Source organism: Schistocerca serialis, chromosome 3 (genome assembly GCF_023864345.2).
Source record: "Schistocerca serialis cubense isolate TAMUIC-IGC-003099 chromosome 3, iqSchSeri2.2, whole genome shotgun sequence".
NCBI lineage: Eukaryota > Metazoa > Arthropoda > Insecta > Orthoptera > Acrididae > Schistocerca > Schistocerca serialis.
Window position 1 is genome coordinate 1,024,894,574 of NC_064640.1, and position 16,967 is coordinate 1,024,911,540.

The window sequence follows — 16,967 nt, forward strand, 5'->3', positions numbered from 1 at the left end:
TAGTGAAAGTGAATTAGCTATCTCAAAGAATGACAGGGGTTGACGTTGTGTTTTTCAATTATATGCTGAAAGAATTTTGGCCTTGAACAGCTCGTCAGAATATACTCACCCAAATCTACACAGTAAAGCGTTACATTGAATTATTTCGAGAAGATTTTAGTTTAAAATGTTTGCTGGGCAACCTTGTAAACTTAGAAAATAAAGATACAATGTAATATATGTGGCGCCAGGATTTGTGAGCTAGCCAGGAATTTTGGCAGGGACCTTTGGGAGTCAGATAGAGGTTCGTGGCAGGTTGTTGGTTTTTCTGGGTCACAAGCGGAGAGTACGAACTCCCCTCACCGATCTGATTCTTATTGAGCCTGTGTGTAGGGCACGACTAGGATTTCTACAAATGTAAGCAGCAAGTCGCAGCTCTCAACTCGAGTTTGAAAATTTTAGACTTGCTCATATACTTTGTGTGGTCGGTAGAATTTATAAGCAGTAAGTAGCCGAGTGAGTAAGCTCTTAGTTTCATATGAGCGAGGATTGTTGATCGAAGTTCACTGCCGGTACTTTTACATTCTGCCTTAATTCTAACAAGAGATTTATTACGACTCTACAAATTATCAGTTTCTAATCAGTCATTTATAATTTTCATAATCTTTTCCCGGTATCCACACGTGAGAGAAGAGCTATTTCTTTTGCTCCTCGATTCATGGGATGGACAAATGAAGCCGGTTTTGTACGACGAAACTTTTCAGAATGGAAGGGGTCTGCCGACGTGAGGTAATAAAGTAATTCCTTCAAAATGTAGTCCGCTGGTGCAGCCTTGCGACGTTCAGGTTTAGAGGTAGCTGAAGAACCTTATAAAACGACTAAAAAATTGCGCGTACAACATCGAAGAGAATAGGGTGTTTCTAGAGAACATTGCATAAAAATTCAGTCAGTTGTACACCATGACCGAGAGCCATTTAGGAATGTAAACCACGTTTATTTTGCAATACACACCTTGAAAAAGGCACTCACTCGTAAAAATTCGGCATTCATTACATACGTAGTACGTCGCAATAATGACTGTTTTCCATGTTTCTACTATCAGTATCATCCTAATTCGTGCAGAGCTCCATAGGCTGCACATAATTGATGCAAGTGTGAACACAATAATATAAATAAAATGATTATGGTTATTTGACTAAGAGTTTTCGTGTATCCTTATTTTTTATTTTCAATCTTCTTAGGGAACTTTTCTTTTTTTTTAAGATAAATATTACGAAAATATAAATGAATCATTAAATACTGATAAGCTGTGCAGTAATAATAAGTCTTTTGCTAGAATTACGGGGGAATGAAAAAACAAAGTACCAGCAACGATATTCGATCCAGAGACCACGACCTTGTGAAACTACGCACTTATTCGCTCGCTACAGACTCATTGAATACAAGTGACCATACAAAGTACATACAACCCGGGAAGGCCCAAGAGCTGTCTACCGGCCGCCGTGTCATCCTCCGCCTTGCCACTGCGGTATGAACGAGCATGTGGTCTGCACACCGCTTTTACGGCCACTTCGAAGACTTTCCAGACCGGGGAGCCGCTACTAGTCGGTTAAGCTGTTTCTCAATTGGTATCACGAGGTGAGTGCACCTCGTACCAATCCTCCCACCTAGGAAAAGTCCTTGACAGTAGCGGGAATTGAACCCAGGTCTATTCCTGGCGGAGGTTCGAGTCCTCCCTCGGGCATGGGTGTGTGTGTTTGTCCTTAGGATAATTTAGGTTAAGTAGTGTGTAAGCTTAGGGACTGATGACCTTAGCCGTTAAGTCCCATAAGATTTCACACACATTTGAACCCAGGTCCCGAGTATGGTAGGCGTCTACGCTGATTAGTCAGCATCGGAGGAGGACCTACAAATTACTCGTATATAAGCTCGCCTACAATTTTCAAACACGATTTTGTCGAAAAGAGTTGAGATTTGTATCTTGTTTAAACGTTTTGAAGTCCTAGTCGCGCCCTACACACCCTGTCACCACGAATCGAAACGGCCCCTTGTTAGTATATGAAGTATGGTACTGTAGCGACAACAGACATGTCAGTTTCGTAAGTTCCGACATGGTCGCGGATTAAAATAGTGATCCAGGAAGTGTAGAATGAATTTCTTTTGTTTCCACCAATGATCACAAAAAAAAAAAATGGTTCAAATGGCTCTGAGCTCTATGGGACTCAACTTCTGTGGTCATCAGCCCCCTATAACTTAGAACTAATTAAACCTAACTAACCTAAGGACATCACACACATCCATGCCCGAGGCAGGATTCGAACCTGCGACCGTAGCAGCAGCGCGGCTCCGGACTGGAGCGCCTAGAACCGCACGACCACCGCGGCCGGCAATGATCACAAAACTTTTGGTCCCTAGATTACCGGTTTCAGTCAGAAATGACCATTTTCAGATCTGTTGTAGATCGTGGGAAATGGAATACAACTAGTAAACCGATTACGTCCATATGCCATAACGAAAAGTTATTACTTTCATGGATATGAAAACATGAACTTAAAATATGACGAGGCATACCTGTTTTATCACTAGCCCAAGAATAATAGAATTTTTCGTTTCGGCATATTTTACTGTTCTAAGAGGTAATCTGTTCACTAGCTGTATTCCGTTTCCCATGAATTTCTGCAGATCTGAAGATGGTCATTGCTGACTGAAACCGGTAATCTAAGGACCGAAAGTTTTGTGATCATTGGCGGAAATAAAAGAAATTCATTCTAGACGTACCACTAGGGAGTCTATAGCCAGCTCTCGTTCCAGCTTATCACTATTCCAACGACTGTGACGATATATGGGCTATTGCATCTGAAATGGAAGAACTAATTGCTATAGATTGCTTGATCCAACTAAGCTAAATTATATATTCCTATACAAAATACCCGTAATTTCATTCGATATCGATTGTTTCATTTCAGCTCGTCAGCTTTTCACATCATTCTATAAACAGAAAAAAAACTTTCTAACTGAAACTTCTACAGATTAAGAATATGAGGCACTACCTAGCACTACAACGACAGATGCAATGCAAGAATTATCAGTTCCTTCCATTGCTTGAGAGCTGTCACAAACCTAAGACGCAAACACTTTCCATGAAAGATCCATCCTCTAAATTACTTTAGAATTGTTCTCGTTTCACATATTTTTGCCGAATGCACAGCTCCTTACTTTCCAAATCCAGAATGCAAGTAGATGAAGCATTGCAGTAATCTCTTTTATCGTACTAATTCTATCACTTTATCACAGGTCGCTCGAAGTTTCCTGGAGATCTCAGGGAAATTCTTGCAGTAGAAATTCAGTTCAAAGACGCCTTATTGATTTTAAGAAAGCTTTAACTTCATCTTGCCCTTTTATTTTTACGTTCAAGGAGTCCTCGAGTGGAAATAGAATTAGGAACATGTTCACTTGTTATTGACGTTCTGCAGGTTTACTGTCGAATCTTCTCGAAGAAAATAGCGACTGGCCGCGCGGTTACAGGCGCCATGTCACGGATTGCGCGGCCCTTCCCGCCGGAGGTTCGATTACTCCCTCGGGCACGGGTGTGTGTGTTGTTCTTAGCATAAATTAGTCACGTAGTGTGTAAGTCTAGGGACCGACGGCCTCAGCAGTTTGGTCCCTCAGGAATTCACACACATCTTGGGTTTGAAACACTTTCTTCATACCTCAGAATCAGATTTAATCGTTCTTCAAGACCGAAGTAAGATTCAGAACGGAGGTTAATCAGTTTTGTATAACGTGTAAGCAACTACTTTGTGGAAACATAGGGACACTTTCAAAATGGCAGTGATCTCTCATTTGCAGCAGACGAATACAAAGAACGTGCGAGGTATATCCGTCCCTTTGATAGTGCGTGAATAAGCACAACCGACGCAAAGTAAATAGGATCCTGTGCACTGAAAGCACGTTGCCTCATTTTATGGTCTCTTAAGTTTCTGAGACGTGCAACCAGCAATTACTGCACGTGTCAATGGAGGAAATATATAAGTGTGATTAACTCTTTTGCACGACATGCAGTCAGCTGCTTTATGCAACATTAATGACACTGTCAAAATGACAAATATCTCTCAGCTAGAAGAGAGTCGTAATAGTCGAAGACGACGAACATCCGTGGTAGGCAGATATCCACGTCTCTGAAGCACAGGAGATCGATAGTGAGAAAGTAGGATTCAGAGCACTGATAAGTGCACTGCGTCGTTTAACTGTCTGTTAAGTTTCTCAGACGTGAGTACACGTCCGTTTCGACGCAGGAATCGTAAGCGCGATAGGTTCAAAGAGTGTCGTCAGTCTTTGCTAACCGTAAGCTTTTACAGCGATACGTTCGGAGGCACTTGTAGCGAGCCATTTAGGAAGATTGTCATTCGTTGTCGCAGGTTTTCGTGGCGATAGATTTTTGGTGTTTAACGTAAAGAGCACTGTGGCGTTAGAGGACGACCGGCGAGGCGGGCGACGCCGCGTCGGAGCCCTGGCGGGACAGCGGCGCGCGCCGCGGCCGGCCGTGCGGGTGCAGGTTGAGCGGCGGCAGGTTGGGGTGCTCGATGCACGTGGGCGGCGACACGCGCGGGCTGCCCTCCGGCAGCTCGCCCAGCGGGAACGCGTCGGCCGACGTGCCGTCCGCATCCGAGTCGACGAACGCCGAGTTGTCGAAGTTGGTGGGCGTGCTCCCGGAGGCGGGTGGCGGCGGCGGCGGCGCCTTGCAGGCGGGGGGCGGCGACGCGGGCCTCCGGGCACAGCCGCCGCCCCCGCCGCCCGCACCGCCCCCGCCGTCGGCGAGGTGGTGCGCCGTACCGCGCGGGGTCAGCATGGCCCAGAGCGCCATGCGGCTGTCGGCGCTGTGCGGGTACAGAACGGCCTCGCAGCCCTTCGAGACCCTGCCGTCCAGCGGCGGGCCATCCAGGCTCAGGGTGCCCTTTCCGCTGCGCGGCCTGAAAAACAAAAAAATGGTTCAAATGGCTCTGAGCACAATGGGACTTAACATCTGAGGTCATCAGTCCCCTAGAACTTAGAACTACTTAAACCTAACAAACCTAAGGACATCACACACATCCGTGCCCGAGGCAGGATTCGAACCTGCGACTGTAGCGGTCGCGCGGTTCCAGACTGAAGTGCCTAGAACTGCTCGGCCACACCGGCCGGCCCTGAAAAACAGTACCAGTCCGTGGATAGAGGATACTGGAGAAGTCATACATTACATAATTCGTGCACAGGGCCGAGGTGCCTAAATTTTCCACTTCAAATTACTTTTGACCCGTTAAAGACACTTGTACTCTGTTTTCAAATGGCTCTAAGCACCATGGGACTTAACATCTGAGGTCGCCGGCTGGGGTGGCCGAGCGGTTCTAGGCGCCACAGTCTGGAACCGCGGGACCGCTACGGTCGCAGGTTCGAATCCTGCCTCAGGCATGGGTGTGTGTGATGTCCTTAGGTTAGTTGGGTTTAAGTAGTTCTAAGTTCTAGGGACTGATGACCTCAGAAGTTTAGTCTCATAGTGCTCAGAGCCATTTGAAACATCTGAGGTCATCAGTCCCCTAGACTTAGAACTACTTAAACCTAACTAACCTAAGAACATCACACACATTCATGCCCGAAGCAGGATTCGAACCTGCCACCGTAGCAGCAGCGCGGTTCAGGACTTAAGCGCCTAGAACCGCCCGGCCACAGCGGCCGGCTACTCTGTTTTCACTTAGACGGGTAGTGACCAGGCGCTCACGAAATAAACAGAAATGGGTTCTCGCAACTTCATAAATAAACTAGATACGGTGACCACCTCACTTTTTAAACTGACTGTGCCATTTTTGCCTCCCAGGCATCGAGTCATAGTGATCTACCCTTTGTCAGATTCGCTTATACGAGTGCATTTCCGCATCTGTGGTTCGTACCGTCGCTAGAATGATTTGACGTATGCGAGGTTTAGCTCTGGAAACTCTCAACTTCTAGTTCGAGATGAATTTTTGACATTTTGTGTTTTACCTTCGTCTTCTCGCGTGGGTTATGTCTCTTCCTTCTGAATGACTGACATTAGTTATAGCATATTTGGTGAAACCAATTACAGCTACCTAAGTAGCGTTATTATTAATTCTTTTTCTGCTCGGATGCGTCGATAAGGACTGCGTGCCAATTTCAATTCTTTATTCGCTGATCTATTATGTTCTTCTAGTTTTCTTTCATCTGTTCACTACGTTTTTTCTTGCTGTCCTCTTCGTACCAGTTTTTTTTACTGTTCACTACGTTTTTTCTTCCTGTCCTCTTCGTACCTGTTTCTTTCACTGTTCTACCATGGAGTACTTCTACAGTCAATACTTTTTCCCCTATACACTTCTCTCTCAGTTGTTTCTTCTACTTTCATATTATTTTTTTTTCTAAATCATTTTTTACTTCATGAAACCAAATTGTTGACTTCTTATGCCACAAATATTTGAAGATTTTTTTGATTAATCTACTGTCTCGCATTCAGTATAAATGTATAAAAAGCACCAGCTTTCTTTTTCTCATTACTTCTGATATATTTCCTATGTTTAGATAAACTGAATTTTATGAGTTCCGAAGGTGGTGTGGCCATCGTAGAGCGAGCTAGTACTCTCCTTTGTTGCCCATGTTTCTTATGTGTATATCTGCCAAGCCAGTAGTTTGCTGGTGGAACTTCCTCGAAGGTTCTCGATATCGTTCTTTCAGTTGCGGTACATCGTCCAGAACGTGCAGTTCTCTCAGTGGATAGTTCCGAGAGAGGTGTAGAGCCAGTAGTAGACGTCGGATGTGAGTGTCGGCCACATTGCCCCAAGTAGCTTTCGCATATTCGAGCAAAGGTCGTATGAGGCACTTGTAGACAGCAAGATAGACGTGGGTGGGCAGCATAGAATATGGGCTGATAACTGGATATAGGTCTCTCAGTCGTCCAAGTGCCCTGCCATGTGCTTCTTCCTGTATCTTGGCGCCACGTTAGATGTCTGTCCAGCGTGACGTCAAGGTATCGGGCAGATGATGCCCAGTTTATGACTATTCCCTTGACGATGACAGGCTGCAGGGATGCTGGTACCACCCTATCCATAATGATGATTGCCTGCGTCTCGCTTGGTTTGAATGCTAGCCGTCATTTTTTGCCTGGTCGCCGAGTTAAACTGTCGCCATCTGAAGTCTTCGCTGCAGCGTCTGTGCATTAAGCCTCTTGATGTCCAAGACCATGTTGTCAGCATATAATGCCAGCTTCACCCAATTGTGTTGTGGGGATGTCTGCTATGTAAAATGTATATGGGATCTGGACGAGGCCCCGACCCTTGCAGTACACTGATGGTGATGGTGTAATGACCCTTCTTGCCAGCATGTCCATGGAAAGTATGTCGATCCAAGTAGTTACACTGTAGTCTCACATGTGCAGTTGGGACTCCATGTATTAGCAATTTATACACTCCTGGAAATGGAAAAAAGAACACATTGACACCGGTGTGTCAGACCCACCATACTTGCTCCGGACACTGCGAGAGTTGTGTACAAGCAATGATCATACGCACGGCACAGCGGACACACCAGGAACCGCGGTGTTGGCCGTCGAATGGCGCTAGCTGCGCAGCATTTGTGCACCGCCGCCGTCAGTGTCAGCCAGTTTGCCGTGGCATACGGAGCTCCATCGCAGTCTTTAACACTGGTAGCATGCCGCGACAGAGTGGACGTGAACCGTATGTGCAGTTGACGGACTTTGAGCGAGGGCATATAGTGGGCATGCGGGAGGCCGGGTGGACGTACCGCCGAATTGCTCAACACGTGGGGCGTGAGGTTTCCACAGTACATCGATGTTGTCGCCAGTGGTCGGCGGAAGGTGCACGTGCCCGTCGACCTGGGACCGGACCGCAGCGAAGCACGGATGCACGCCAAGACCGTAGGATCCTACGCAGTGCCGTAGGGGACCGCACCGCCACTTCCCAGCAAATTAGGGACACTGTTGCTCCTGGGGTTTCGGCGACGACCATTCGCAACCGTCTCCATGAAGCTGGGCTACGGTCCCGCACACCGTTAGGCCGTCTTCCGCTCACGCCCCAACATCGTGCAGCCCGCCTCCAGTGGTGTCGCGACAGGCGTGAATGGAGGGACGAATGGAGACGTGTCGTCTTCAGCGATGAGAGTCGCTTCTGCCTTGGTGCCAATGATGGTCGTATGCGTGTTTGGTGCCGTGCAGGTGAGCGCCACAATCAGGACTGCATACGACCGAGGCACACAGGGCCAACACCCGGCATCATGGTGTGGGAGCGATCTCCTACACTGGCCGTACACCACTGCTGATCGTCGAGGGGACACTGAATAGTGCACGGTACATCCAAACCGTCATCGAACCCATCGTTCTACCATTCCTAGACCGGCAAGGGAACTTGCTGTTCCAACAGGACAATGCACGTCCGTATGTATCCCGTGCCACCCAACGTGCTCTAGAAGGTGTAAGTCAACTACCCTGGCCAGCAAGATCTCCGGATCTGTCCCCCATTGAGCATGTTTGGAACCGGATGAAGCGTCGTCTCACGCGGTCTGCACGTCCAGCACGAACGCTGGTCCAACTGAGGCGCCAGGTGGAAATGGCATGGCAAGCCGTTCCACAGGACTACATCCAGCATCTCTACGATCGTCTCCATGGGAGAATAGCAGCCTGCATTGCTGCGAAAGGTGGATATACACTGTACTAGTGCCGACATTGTGCATGCTCTGTTGCCTGTGTCTATGTGCCTGTGGTTCTGTCAGTGTGATCATGTGATGTATCTGACCCCAGGAATGTGTCAATAAAGTTTCCCCTTCCTGGGACAATGAATTCACGGTGTTCTTATTTCAATTTCCAGGAGTGTACAATAGTCCTTCATGTCACGTAGTCGAAAGGTTTGATAACGTGGAGCACTAAGGCTCCAGTGAAGTCTTGGTGGTCGAAGACCTCTTTTGCATCCTCCACAAAGTGCTGTACTTGCTGGATTGTGAATACTCTTTCCGGAATCCGAACTGGACATCTGATAAACGATTTTCGGCTTCCCCATGGTCTAGTAGGCGTCGCAGGAAGAGACGATCGAACATCTTGGATACTCCAGAGAGTATGCTTATCGGTCGATAAATTGTGGGAAGTGGACGCCTTTCCCAGGCTTGGGAATGACTATAGTAGTTAGTTTTTAGTTTAGTTATGTCATGTTCTGTAGATAATTTTTACGATTATTTTATCGATATGATGTGGAACAAGTCAGATTACAATATACATATACACACACATGAATAGTGCTAATATTAATATTACTGAAATTTTTAGTCCTACACATGAAACTACATTTAGAGGTACAATTTTTTTTAAATTTAATCTTTTTGCCTGTTCTGAAACAGAAACTCGTCCATGGAATAAACGGAGTTGTCCAAAAGAAATGATTTTAAGCTAGCTTCAAAACTTGATCTACTACCTGCCAGACACTTTATGTTGTTGGGCAAATGGTCAATTGCTGAATAATGTACTCCTTTTTGAGCAACTGACAGCTTCAATAACGGATAGGAAAGGTCATTTTTCCCTCTAGTGTTGTACGTATGAACATCACTGTTCTTCGCGAATGATCTCCCATGGTTCCACATTGTAGGAAAGTTGTCTGTCCATATTACTGCGTTGAGAAGGAACGCTAAATGGTCAAAAGCTGGCGGAGGAAATTCTAGAAGCATGTCGTTGTAGATAAGGGTCGTCCCTCCAGCCTTCCTTGTTGCGAGGCAGTGAAGCTCGCACGGGCCCTCTTCAGCAGTAAATGGTTCCAAGTGTTCTTCGTCTGTGTGTGATTCGAGGAATCCGTGTTGTTTTGTGGAGGAAGTGTTGTGTTTCCTTCAGGTAGAACCATCGTTGAGTTTAGGCTAGAAAATCTGTTGTCTCCTTGTGTACTTTTCGGCGCTTTCGGTTAAGCAGACACTTCATTGCAGGACTTGTAGTGAGCTGCCATTCCCATTGTTTTCTTGTTATTGCACCACGTAGCTGGAGTGGCAGCCGTCGAGCATCTACTTGCTGTTGTGCCTTTTCAGACGGTAAGACCTCGCTGAACTCATCCAACACACAGGTTGAAAAACGTTGCAGCGCTCCGTCAGTTCCTTCCTCGGTTGGTCAGCTTTAAAGACACGTTGTAACGGCCGTAAGCGTTAGTTATCTTTGAGACGGGACATGGTGAGTTGATGTTAGTCAGCAACGCTTAGTCAAGAATGCTTTTAAGGCGACAAAGACGCCATTATCAACGCCGAACTGAGTTAAAAAGGAGGTCGTGTAGTAGGGTTACGAAAAGCTGCTACTGCAGAGAAACGTGGAATGAATGTAGCCACTGTACATGATTGCTGCCAGCGGTGGTCACTAGTACGGTCGCAAGAAGACTGGGCTCCGGATGAGCACGTCGCGCTACCGAGAGGGAACAGCATTCGGGGTATGGCTCTGGTGCGTCTTACTGCATCTGCAGCAGCAGTATTTAGTACCACAGTAACACAATGAACTGCCACACATCGGTTAATTCAAGGACAGCACCGAGCCAGACGTCCTGAAGCGTTCATTCCAATGACAACAAATCACCGCCATTTGCGATTGCAGTGGTGTCAAGCGAGAGTTCATTGCAGGGCAGGGTGGAGGTACGTTGTGTTTTGCGATGAAAGATGGTTTTGCCCCGGTCCCAGCGATGCCAGTGTGTTGGTTAGAAGGAGTCCAGCTTACGGGCTGCAAGCAACCTGCCTGAGTGCTACACACACACGACCTGCACCTGAAACCGCCAGAATGTTGAATGCAAGCATACATATGTGCATGCATTGTGTTTTACAGGTACCAGATGTCAGCTTGTGAGATGGAGTTCCGTGCCCGTTGCACTTGGCCGGTCAGTGGAGGGACAGTTAATGCTGATTGTGGATGGGGCTGAAGTTGTCTGATTAAGTCTCATATGTGCTCGATTTGAAACAGATTTGGTGATCGAGAAGGCCAGGAGAACATATCGACACTCTGTAGAGCATGTTGGGTTGCAATTAGCAAACCACATGTCAGCAGTTAAGATTAACAGTTTGCAGGTGCTTCGGTACCTAACAACCAGTGAACATAATGCAATTGTCATTGAAGGGGAAAGTAGTAGTAATAGAGAGACACAAGCAGGGGGAAACTTGATTGGGTTCAACATCAGGGAAACAGATTGGGATGGCGTAGTTGCCTATATTGTAGCATTTAAAATGTAATTATTCCAGTATATGTGGACCTGGGTGCGCAGCTAATAACCGAAATCTTGCAAAGAGCACAGGACATTTTCATGCCCAATAAAATGATAAAAAGTCAAGCTATAATCCGTTGGAGCTCAGAACTTTGCACTCTGAGGCGAAGTGTTAGATCAAGAAGAGCTTATCAACGTGCTTTAGGGCAATCAGAGCGCACTCTGAGGCTCCATGAATACAGGGCAGTTAAGATGCTTTAAGAACATTGCTTCAGGAAGCTAAAAGAATACACTGGAAGAAGTTTCTATGAATGCAACAGCAATTTGACATATGGAGAGAATTGTATAACCTACTGACTGAAGAGATTAAGGAACCTACTGTCATGTCCACAATTCGTAAAGAGGATGGTTGGATGACAGCTCGATAGAGGGAGTCAGCAGGACAACTACTAACCGTTCTAATTCCTGGATATAACACTACATCTACATCTACGTGATTACTCTGATATTCACAATAAAGTGCCTGGCAGAGGGTTCAATGACCCACTTTCATGCTGTCTCTCTACCGTTCCACTCCCGAACGGCACGCGGGAAAAACGAGCACTTAAATTTATCCGTGCGAGCCCTGATTTTTCTTATTTTATCGTGGTGGTCATTTATCCCTATGTAGGTGGGTGCCAACATATTGTTTTCGCAATCGGAGGAGAAAACTGGTGATCGAAATTTCATGAGAAGATCCCGTCGCAACGAAAAACGCCTTTGTTTTAATGATTGCCACTCCAATTGACGTATCATGTCTGTGACACTATCTCCCCTATTTCGCGATAATACGAAACGAGCTGCCCTTCTTTGTACTTTTTCGATGTCATCCGTCAGTCCCACCTGATGCGGATCCCTCACCGCAGAGCAGTACTCCAGAATAGGGCGGACAAGCGTAGTGTAAGCAGTCTCTTTGGTAGACCTGTTGCACCTTCTAAGTGTTCTGCCAATGAATCGCAGTCTTTGGTTTGCTCTACCCACAATATTATCTATGTGATCGTTCCAATTTAGGTTATTTGTTTGTAATCCCTAAGTATTTAGTTGAATTTACAGCCCTCAGATTTGTGTGACTTATCGCGTAATCGAAATTTAGCTGATTTCTTTTAGTACTCATGTGAATAACTTCACAATTTTCTTTATTCAGGGTCAGTTGCCACTTTTCGCACCATATAGATATCTTATCTAAATCATTTTTCAAAATCGTTTTGATCATCTGATGACTTTACAAGACGGTAAATGACACCATCATCTGTAAACAATCTAAGACGGCTACTCAGATTGTCTCCTATGTCGTTAATATAGATCAGGAACAATAGAGGGCCTATAACACTTCCTTGGGGGACGCCGGATATTACTTCTGTTTTACTCGATGACTTTCCGTCTATTACTACGAGCTGTGACCTTTCTTACAGGAAATCACGAATCCAGTCGCACAACTGAGGCGATACTCGGTAGGCACGCAGTTTGATTAGAAAACGCTTGTGAGGAACGGTGTCGAAATCCTTCTGGAAATCTAAAAATATGGAATCAGTTTGACATCCCCTGTCGATAGCACTTATTACTTCATAAGTATAAAGAGCTAGTTGTGTTTCACAAGAACGATATTTTCTGAATCCGTGGTGACTATATGTCAATAAATCGTTTTCTTCGAGGTACTTCATAATGTTCGAAAACAGTATATGTTCTAAAACCCTACTGCATATAGACGTTAGTGATATATGCCTGTAATTCAGCGGATTACTCCTACTTCCCTTTTTGGGTATTGGTGTGACTTGAGCAAATTTCCAGTCTTTAGGTGCGTATTTTTCTGTGAGTGAGTGGTTGTATATAATTGCTAAATATGGAGCTATTTTATCAGCATACTCTGAGAGGAACCTGACTGGTATACCATCTGGACCGGGGGCCTCGCCTTTATTAAGTGATTTAAGCTGCTTTTTTACACCAAGGATATCTACTTCTATGTTTCTCATCTTTGCAGTTGTTCTTGATTGGAATTCAGGAATATTTACTTCGTGTTCTTTGGTGAAGGAGTTTCGGAAAATCGTGTTTAATAACCCTGTTTTAGTGGGACTGTCATCAGTGACTTCACCGTTGTTATCGCGCAGTGAAGATATTGATTGTGTCTTGCCACTGGTGCGCTTTATGTATGACCAGTATCTCTTTGGGTTTTCTGCCAGATTCCGAGACAGAATTTCGTTGTGGAAATTATTAAAAGCATCTCGCATTGAAGTACGCGCCATATTTCGAACTTCTGTAAACTTTGCCAATCTTGGGGATTTTGCGTTCTTTTAAATTTGGCATTCTTTTTTCGTCGCTTCTGCAACAACGATCTGACCAGTTTCGTGTACCATGGGGGATCAGTACCATCACTTATTAATTTATGTGGTATATATCTCTCAATTGCTGTTGATACTATCTCTCTGAAAACACTCCACAACTTTTCTACACTTACATGATCAGTTCGGAAGGAATGAATATTGTCTCTTAAAAAGGCGTTAAGAGCATTTTATCAGCCTTTTTTTAAATAGATATACTTCGCGTTTCTTTTTGATGGTTGTAGGTGTTACGGTATTCAACCTAGCTGCAACTGCCTTGTGGTCGCTAATCCCTGTATTTGTCACAACACTCACTATTTGTCCAGGATTATTTATTGTTAGAAGGTCAAGTATGTTTTCGCAACCATTTACGCTTCGAATGGGCTCATGAACTAAATGTTCAAAATAATGTTCTGAGAAAGCATTCAGTACAATTTCGGATGATGTTTTATGCCTGCCGCCGGCTTAAAATGTATAATTTTTCCAGCATATCGAGGGTAGATTGAAGTCACCACCGACTATAATTGTATGAGAGAGGTACTTATTTGAAATGAGATTCAAGTTTTCTTTGAACTGTTCAGCAACTATGTCTTCTGAGTCGGGGGGTCGGTAAAACGATCCAATTAATAGTTTAGTCCGATTGTCAGGTATAACCTCTACCCGTACTATTTCACATGAACTGTTGTTGTTGTTGTTGTTGTGGTCTTCAATCCTGAGACTGGTTTGATGCAGCTCACCATGCTACTCTATCCTGTGCAAGCTTCTTCATCTCCCAGTACCTACTGCAACCTACATCCTTCTGAATCTGCTTAGTGTATTCATCTCTTGGTCTCCCTCTACGATTTTTACCCTCCACGCTGACCTCCAATACTAAATTGGTGATCCCTTGATGCCTCAGAACATGTCCTACCAACCGATCCCTTCATCTGGTCAAGTTGTGCCACAAACTTCTCCCCAATCCTATTCAATACTTCCTCATCAGTTATGTGATCTACCCATCTAATCTTCAGCATTCTTCTGTAGTACCACATTTCGAAAGCTTCTATTCTCTTCTTGTCCAAACTATTTATCGTCCATAATTCACTTCCATACATGGCTACACTCCATACAAATACTTTCAGAAACGACTTCCTGACACTTAAATCTATACTCGATGTTAAAAAATTTTTCTTCTTCAGAAACGCTTTCCTTGCCATTGGCAGTCTACATTTTATATCCTCCCTACTTCGACCATCATCAGTTATTTTGCTCCCCAAATAACAAAACTCCTTTACTACTTTAAGTGTCTAATTTCCTAATCTAATTCCCTCAGCGTCACCCGACTTAATTCGACTTCATTCCATTATCCAAGTTTTGCTTTTGTTGATGTTCATCTTATATCCTCCTTTCAAGACCCTATCCATTCCGTTCAACTGCTCTTCCAAGCCCTTTGCTGTCTCTGACAGAATTACAATGTCATCGGCGAACCTTAAAGTTTTTATTTCTTCTCCATGGATTTTAATACCTACTCCGAATTTTTCTTTTGTTTCCTTCACTGCTTGCTCAGTATACAGATTGAATAACATCGGGGAGAGACTACAACCCTGTCTCACTCCCTTCCCAACCACTGCTTCCCTTTCATGACCCTCGACTCTTATAACTGCCATCTGGTTTCAGCACAAATTGTAAATAGCCTTTCGCTCCCTGTATTTTACCCCAGCCATTTTCAAAATTTGAAAGAGAGTATTCCAGTCAACATTGTCAAAAGCTTTCTCTAAGTCTACAAATGCTAGAAACGTAGGTTTGCCCTTCCTTAATCTAACTTCTAAGATAAGTCGTAGGGTCAGTATTGCCTCACGTGTTCCAACATTTCTACGGAATCCAAACTGATCTTCCCCGAGGTCGGTTTCTACTAGTTTTTCCATTCGTCTGTAAAGAATTCGAGTTATTATTTTGCAGCTGTGACTTATTAAACTGATAGTTCGGTAATTTTCACATCTGTCAACACCTGCTTTCTTTGGGATTGGAATTATTATATTCTTCTTGAAGTCTGAGGGTATTTCGCCTGTTTCATACATCTTGCTCACCAGATGGTAGAGTTTTGTCAGGACTGGCTTTCCCAAGGCCGTCAGTAGTTCCAATGGAATGTTGTCTACTCCGGGGGCCTTGTTTCGACTCAGGTCTTTCAGTGCTCTGTCAAACTCTTCACGCAGTATCGTATCCCCCATTTCATCTTCATCTACATCCTCTTCCATTTCCATAATATCGTCCTCAAGTACATCGCCCTTGTATAGACCCTCTATACACTCCTTCCACCTTTCTGCTTTCCCTTCTTTGCTTAGAAATGGGTTTCCATCTGAGCTCTTGATGTTCATGCAAGTAGTTCTCTTATCTCCAAAGGTCTCTTTAATTTTCCTGTAGGCAGTATCTATCTTACCCCTAGTGAGATAAGCCTCTACATCCTTACCTTTGTCCTCTAGCCATCCCTGCTTAGCCATTTTGCACTTCCTGTAGATCTCATTTTTGAGACGTTTCTATTCGTTTTTGCCTGCTTCATTTACTGCATTTTTATATTTTCTCCTTTCATCAATGAAATTCAATATTTCTTCTGTTACCCAAGTATTTCTACTAGCCCTCGTCTTTTTACATACTTGATTCTCTGCTGCCTTCACTGCTTCATCCCTCAAAGCTACCCATTCTTCTTCTACTGTATTTCTTTCCCCAATTCCTGTCAATTGTTCCCTTATGCTCTCCCTGAAACTCTGTACAACCTCTGGTTCTTTCAGTTTATCCATGTCCCATCTCCTTAAATTCCCACCTTTTTCCAGTTTCTTCATTTTTAATCTACAGGTCATAACCAATAGATTGTGGTCAGAGTCCACATCTGCACCTGGAAAAGTCTTACAATTTAAAACCTGGTTCCTTAATCTCTGTCTTACCATTATATAATCTATCTGAAACCTGTCAGTATCTCCAGGTTTCTTCCGTGTATACAGCCTTGTTTTATGATTCTTGAACCAAATGTTAGCTATGATTAAGTTGTGCTCTTTGCAAAATTCTATCAGGCGGCTTCCTCTTTCACTTCAATTTCGCTACAAGGCAAACTACCTCTGACAGTAATAAATACTCCACCACCAACTGTATTTAATTTATCCTTTCTGAACACTGTTAGATCGTTTGAAAAAATTTCGGCTGAACTTATTTCCAGCTTTAGCCAGTTCTCTGTACCTACAACTATTTGAACTTCAGTGCTTTCTATTAGGGCTTGGATCTCTGGTTCTTTCCCAACACAGCTACGACAATTTACAGCTACAATAACAATCGTTTCTACAACTGACCTACTGTGTTTTACCTCCCACTTTCTGATGGAACCTCTTCTGTGGTTCCCTGAGACCCTGTAACCCAAAAAACTGCCCAGTCACTTCCACACAGCCCCCACTATCCGTGTAGC

General features: G+C 44.5%; 1 protein-coding gene across 1 annotated transcript in view; it reads right to left on the reverse strand.

The window, feature by feature from the left end:
- Positions 1-4,447: 4,447 nt before the first annotated feature.
- LOC126471373 (uncharacterized) overlaps positions 4,448-16,967 on the reverse strand; it is a 160,219-nt gene continuing 147,699 nt past the window's right edge. Inside the window, exons 3-4 of the mRNA XM_050099494.1 lie at positions 4,746-4,949; positions 4,448-4,685 (exon numbers count right to left, since the gene is read on the reverse strand). Coding sequence (XP_049955451.1) covers positions 4,448-4,685; positions 4,746-4,949 — 442 coding nt within the window. The remainder of the gene's footprint in view (positions 4,686-4,745; positions 4,950-16,967) is intronic.